Source organism: Pundamilia nyererei, unplaced genomic scaffold (assembly GCF_000239375.1).
Source record: "Pundamilia nyererei isolate P.nyererei 1_Seehausen unplaced genomic scaffold, PunNye1.0 scaffold00170, whole genome shotgun sequence".
Taxonomy (NCBI): Eukaryota; Metazoa; Chordata; class Actinopteri; order Cichliformes; family Cichlidae; genus Pundamilia; species Pundamilia nyererei.
In genome coordinates, this window is record NW_005187571.1 from 130768 (window position 1) to 137697 (window position 6930).

General features: G+C 41.3%; 1 protein-coding gene across 2 annotated transcripts in view; it reads left to right on the plus strand.

Annotated features, from left to right (window-relative positions):
- Positions 1 to 2145: 2145 nt before the first annotated feature.
- ric8b (RIC8 guanine nucleotide exchange factor B) overlaps positions 2146 to 6930 on the plus strand; it is a 10396-nt gene continuing 5611 nt past the window's right edge. For both annotated transcript variants that reach the window (XM_005745920.1, XM_005745921.1), the window contains exons 1-4: positions 2146 to 2473; positions 2883 to 2930; positions 3016 to 3645; positions 5646 to 5740. In XM_005745920.1, coding sequence (XP_005745977.1) covers positions 2390 to 2473; positions 2883 to 2930; positions 3016 to 3645; positions 5646 to 5740 — 857 coding nt within the window. In that variant the 5' untranslated portion in view covers positions 2146 to 2389. The remainder of the gene's footprint in view (positions 2474 to 2882; positions 2931 to 3015; positions 3646 to 5645; positions 5741 to 6930) is intronic.

Below are 6930 nucleotides of genomic sequence, written 5' to 3' on the forward strand. Positions count from 1 at the left end.
TTATCTCTTTTTTTCTGGAGGGAAGGGGGTGGGGGGTGTCAATGCATTGTGGTACCTACTGAACGATCACAGCATCAGCGCTGGAGTAAAGTCTCGAGTTAGCCTCTTTCTAAACTGTTTTACATCGTATTCATTTAAATTAAATCATCTCCTGCCCAAATACATTAATCTTGTAACTGCTATTGTGTTGTTTTTGAAATTCCCTCATTCCTCTTTATCCATATGTCACATTTCTAATCCGTGTGCTGCTGCAGAAGTAGAAATGTTTCCTGAATTGGATTTTCCTTCTCGCTGTCCATGCACCGACACAGTGGGGGGCTGGGCGAGTAGCAGAAAGGCCACACTGCAGAATGGGTTACATTTCTAAGGACTGAATGTCCCTGCTGTGCTGGGGTCATTGCACTTCAGTCCCGTAACCTTTGACCTCTGACCCCTGTCCAGTTTGTATTTATTAGGGCGTAGATCCTCTGTGTTATATCTGATTCCCAACAAGAAACTTTGAATAAAGAAAACTTCTTTAAAGACACAAAAACAAAAACCACCAAATATAAATATATAAATATATATATATCATCGATTTAATCAGCTGACCTGAGTGTCAATATCAATATCCGCTGGAAATTTCAGACTGAGATCTGCGATCCTATCAGCTGTGAGAAATGTGCTGCCACAGGAGGTTTCATCTTTGATATCACCAAAGCACCACTTACACAGTTATTATAGCAACCACATCCCGTTTTGTTTTTAGAAATACATGAAAATTAGTTCCTTGCATAAACCACATTAGACTTCTTATGCTGTCCAACAGTTTGTGTGAAACTCAATCGGGAATACTGTATTATAATTAGAAAAAAACAGCTAATGAGGAGAGAAAACATTGAGTCTATGGAGCCGATGCTGGAGACAAGGCATGCTTTAAACTGAGGTGCACAGTCTCAAAGCAACACAGACTACACATAATAATAATGAAATATAATTTTAAAAAGTGAAACAAACACAGTTGCCAGGCACTTTACTGAGTACGCCTGTTCAACTGCTTGTTAAATGCCTGGTTGTTGGTGCCAGAAAGCGCTGGTAAGAGTATTTCAGAAACAGATTATCTGCTGGGAAAACCACACAACCATCTCTTAGGTGTGGAGAAAATGGTCCAAAAGTTTGAAAATAACGATCAGCAGTTCTCTGAGTGAAAATGTTTTGATTGCATCAGAGGTCAGACTGCTTCAAGTTACATGAAAGCAACAGTAACTCAAATAAACACTCTTTTAAATCAGGGTATGCAGAAAAGCATCTTCAGCATACGAGCGGCGACATCAGCAGAAGACCACTGATGCCACTCCTGTAAGCTACAAACAGGAAACTGAGACTACAGATGACATGGGCTCACAAAATTTGGATGATAGAGGACTGAAAAAAAATGTTGGCTCATCTGATGAGTCTTGATTTCTGCAGCAAAATATGGATGGTAGCATCAGACTTTGGTGTATTCAACATGAAAGCATGGATCTATCCTGCCTTGGATCAGTGTTTCGGGTAGCTGGCGATGTAATGGTGTAAGGCACACTTTAGACCCTTTAGTGCCAGCTATCATATGTGGGTATTGTCACTTATCCGCTATGACCACAGTCTATCTATTGATGTTACAGTTAGACCTAAAATTTAAATAAAATAACTGAGATGACTTTGTGAACTGAAAAAATATTTTAAAAAATAATTGATTGCAACCCTGATGCGGTACTGATGAACATGTTTCACTGATGAGCAGTAAAACCAATAAAATTAATCTAAAACAAGAAAAACTACTTTGGAAACTAAAATTAAATAAAATTAATAATATCAAAACCCGAAAATGACCAAAATGAGAACGAATTTTTCCTCGTTATTTTTTCGATGAGAGAAAACATGACTTGAAAATAAAATGTCAGAGACAGAGTCCGGTTTTATGGGGGTTTATTGGTCAGCAAACTGGTATTTTTCCAGATCCGACACACTTTGATTGATCAAAATTTGTTTTCACAAATTCCAAATGAATTTAAGAATTTCACGGGGTTTTTTTGGGGGGTTTTCTTTAGTTTTTCCAATTTTCTAAATGTTTATTAAAGTTACTTGGATTCATTCATTCTACACGTCTTTGTTTATACGCAAAATACACGTCATGTATCCTGCCAGATAAACTGCGGCTCTCCCTATGACACATTTTGCCATCATCGGACTGTTTACTGGAATATGTGAATAGATAAAGTGGGAGCAGGTCTCTGCTGCAGCTGATGGAGGCAGTCAGGGGAGTTTCCCTGTTGACAGTAGCAGCCCTGAAACAAGTTAGCCTGTCATCCAGCTAGCTGTGGCTGCACATCACTCACCGGTAACTCTCCGAGCTTTTCAGGTAGCCCCCATGGATCTGAATAATATTTTATATCAGCTTGAAACTGCCAGCGAAGAGGACATCGAGAAGCTCTTGCAGCAGTATAATGTAGAGGTGAGTCGCGCGTTTGCTCGTTTTTCTTCAACCAAAACAAACGCCCGTGCTAACGTTAGCTAGCCACCTAGCCAGACAGCTAGCTCTGGGTGACATGAACATCTTTCTGGGCTGCTGAGCCGAAATGTTTGGCTCCGTCAAATGAAACTTGGTTTCGCATTAGCAGAGAAAAAAGAACACACACATTGAGCGAAGCAAAAGTATGCAATATGGCCTTATTTACAGCGCCAAGAGTAGAGCTAAAAATGCTAATCATGCCTGCTAATCATGCATCATTCGTGAAAACTTTGCATGTTTCTCTGAGGTTTCCAACTTTAAATCCATTTCATAGCTTCTAATATGTGATAGTGCACGCTTGACACGAGTCGATCTTGTTTGCTGTCGACACTGAGCATCCTTTCTGTTGCAGAACACCCAAACCTTCAGTTTTGACCCAAAGGAGGAAACCCTGCGGAGTGTGAGTACCATCTAGCCCAGCAGCTTCTTATTACATGAAATGTGTGATAGTGACTGTGTGTGTGTGTCTCTGTGCGTCCTTGCAGAAGCTGTGCCACGGTGTGCTCACAGTCCTCGGGAGACAGGTGCAGCCCAGCTGTCAGAAGACATGCTTGGAGACCCTCCGCATCATGTCCAGAGATAAGCGTGTCCTGGCTCCTGTAGCCACCAAGGAAGGCATGTTGACCCTGGCAGGGATGGCGAGGCTGCGGGCTGGAGAGGAACAGGATGCTGACAAGAAAAGCTCTCAGGAACAGACACTGTCAGAGGAGAACAAGAGGGTGGTGGTGGAGGCCCTAAAGTGCCTTTGCAACGTTGTATATAACAGCCCTGCGGCTCAGCAGGTCTGCGTGGATGTGCAGCTGGTTCGTGGTCTGTGTGCCAGCCTGGCCACGGCCCGTACGTGGTCCCATGAGGTGGGCCTGTTCACACTGCGCCTTCTCTTCCTGCTGTCTGCCCTCCAACCTCCCGTGAGGGGGCTTTTGAGGAGAGAGTGGCATGCTGTTAGACTGCTGACAGAGGTGTTGGAGCACACGCTGGATGTGCGCTGGGTTGGTCCGTATGAAGCTGCCCGTCCAGATCCGCAAGCTGTGTCCATGCCTGCAGAGAATAATGAGCGAGCGATGGAAGCACTCAAAGCCATGTTCAACCTCACACTGTCTGAAACTGGTGGTGAGGTGAGTATGCGGTGGTTATACAAAACAATGTTACAGTAAAGGCTCACTCGGTGCTAATCGTTTGTGACTAATTGCACTACAGTCTTAATCTGAACTACAAAGATCATATATGCTGTTCCCAAGAGCAGCCAAATTGCATCTGTCATGAACTGCTGGTTCTCAGGAAGTCGCTCTTCCTCTCAGTGATTTACTGTGAGTGTGTAACCACATTAACTCAGCCTGAGTAAAAAAAAAAAAAAAAATCAGTAAGAATGGCTTTTATGCAAAGCTCCTCTGGTAGCTTTGCATGATTCTCAGTCAGAATAATCCTTATTTATCTCAGGTGCAGCACTACAACAGAGAATGTGTTCATTCACTGTGTGAAACAAGCTGCCCCTCCGTTATGCCTGATTTAGACCTTTGCAGGAAATCTATACCATAACTTAAGAAGTAACTGGAAACCCCTTTTAACCCAGTGCTATTGGCCAGTTAAGCCCCGTCGAATCCTCCTGTGCATTCCCAGCTTATTTTTGCCACAGTTTTTGACATTATCAATGAGCGAATAACGGTCATCAACTCGGTATAAGCAATAATAATCATAGCATAAATATAATTACTCACAAAGTTTAGCAGATTCCTGTAAGGAGACTACGAAACTATAAAAAAGGATGTGAGGGAATATGCGAAGAAGTGGAAAAACCTGAAGGATAAATGTGTTTGCCTCTGTAAAAAAATCTCCCCAAAAGCTGATCACAGCTATGAAACATTGTTACATGATCACAGTCTAAAACGGCCCTTAAAGACCATAGTTCTAAAATTGCACAGCAATGTTAAGTCAATATGTTTTCTGATGATTTTTGCCCTGACCTTCAAATAAAATTGAGCTGGAATAATATTATATATTAAAGATGTTAACGCCTGATAAAAATCTTATTGGCTTTAAAAGTGAAGCCTATCAGAAAAAGTTTGAGGCTGCCACTTTGACCATCATTAAGGAAAATTTGTCCTGCTGTGTTTAGACCAGTCTGAAGTTAGGCTCATTGCTCCTTTATTACAGAATCAGTAAGTCCTTCCACCCACACACACACAGGCCACTCAGTATGAACATGACTTGAAAAAAGGATGATACTTGGTACACATGCTTTTCATTCATGATGTACTTATTGTATGATAATTTTTGCATCTGATTCACTGTCAAACTTGATCGTCTTGTCTGAGGAGGCATTTCAAAGGAGAAACGCGACTGCAAAGGCAGCACCTGAGGCAGTGTAAGTCCTGCTGACGCTACGTTTAGTTTTAAGATTCCCATTTGGCCCTGCTCTCCTCTTAGAAATCCAAACTTCCTCTTCCTCAGTCTCACCACAGCCTCTCTGCTCCTGTCACTATTAGACCAGTAACTCCTCCTCGCGTACTCCTGAGTTCTCAGGTTACGCTTTTGTTGTTAAACTAGTTTTTTACTTTCAGCCTAGATACTTGCAGCTCTGCGCTGAGCTGAGAATCACCCCATTCTCATATTCAAAATATCATCAGCAAAAGTACCAACACAGCAATTTCTTACTTATTTTCTTGATGTATTGGTGTCAATCTTGATATTTATATTTAGGCACTTTTAACTGCCCTCCCTAATTTGTCACTTAGTGACGTGAATAAAAGTTAATAAAGGAAATAAAGAAGAAACTTGCGGGAGCTAAATGGTAGATGGTGCTGATAGGAGGGAGAAACAAATGAAAATGACACACATAGTGACCCCTTCATGCCTTTTTATTTTATTCCTACTCAGTTACACAATGGTAGCATATCCCGGTAGTTATAGCAGTAGCTACTTTAATATTAGAATAAAAATAGCCACTTTATTCCGTGCCACTGATGCGTACTTGCACGGATGATTGATTAACTGAAGGTTTTAGCCTTTGCTTCCAGCCTCATGCCCTTGTAGCGTAGGTATTTTTACCGTACTGCTTTGCTGTGCATAAACAAAACCCCTGGTTGGACTCGGTGTTTTTGTGTGCTCGGCTTGACAGGAAGACGATCACCAGCTCCGGCTCATTGCTGCCATCCTGCGTCATCTCCTGATGCTTAAGACCGAGACCGAGGAGAAAACGGAGGAAGCACACAGGTGGGAATCTGTTCCTCGCTGATCTTCATATGTTAATAATTTATTGTAGCGGACTGCACCTTCGTATTTGATTTAAACCAATATATATGTTTGGACCTCTTAAACACAAAGAGGCTCAGTCCCTTTGTGTATCCGTGTCCTGTAGCTTTCATGAGTTATAGCCTCAGACATGACTTGAAAGTGATTTACATAGAAAAGCAGACTGCATCGCCGTGTCTGTGTAGGAAAATCACCTTGTGAGATTTGCGTGTGTCGATAGCAAAGTGCTGTGTAGTTGTATTTTATATTATCTATGAGCTTTTTTCTGTCATTGTGCGACAGCAGTGTTTCTCATGGTAATTTCACGCAAGAATGCCAAGAATGTGTGGTCTTAGCCTGAAATTTAAACAGTGTCATGTAAAAGTGAGTGATGATCCTCTTGACCTGTCAGATTGGTGACTGAATCAGTCGTGGGAGCTTGACCCATTGACCGACCCAGCTGTAATTTGAATGCAGTGTAACACAGAGCTAATTTGAATAGAAAAGGGTAGCACGAAGGAGAGAGTTAGTTTTAAGCCAAGCTGGAAGGCGTTTTAAAGTTTGTTAGTCGGATGATCGTCAGACTAACAAATAAATATTTTCAAATGTAGAGTGTTTTGGTGCTACGCGTTTATGACTGACGGACTTCTGGTAATTCCTACATCTGTGCTCCCTGGTTACGCCATAAAACTGTTGTCTTTTTAAACTAACCGGCTCAAGGATCACCTCATTTCCAGAACTACTCTTACTATTTTTTTTTCTTTTATTCCTACTTTTATCTCTTTGGGTACCAGTAATTGTAAGTATTGCTAACTTGAGAAAAATAAAGTATTTTAGATGATCTCTGGTGAATCTCTAATTTAGGGAGGTATAGATGTTAAAATGCAAACTTACCACATGACAGAGACACGATTTGTCATATTATTCCATGTGCTCTTTTTGAGCTCCTAGTGATTTTTCTCTCCTTCTGGTCTCAAACTGGAAAGCATTAATAACAACAAATGCGAAGAAAGCAGAAACGTATCAGAAAACAAACAGGAAAAAACTCCTTTATCTGTCTATTGCTGTTCCTCCTGGGTATAGGTCAGATTTGAGTGAAACTTGATTACAAAGATCACTAAACGATGCTTCAACCAAATTATCATTTTTGCTGTTCCATTTTACCAGCATAA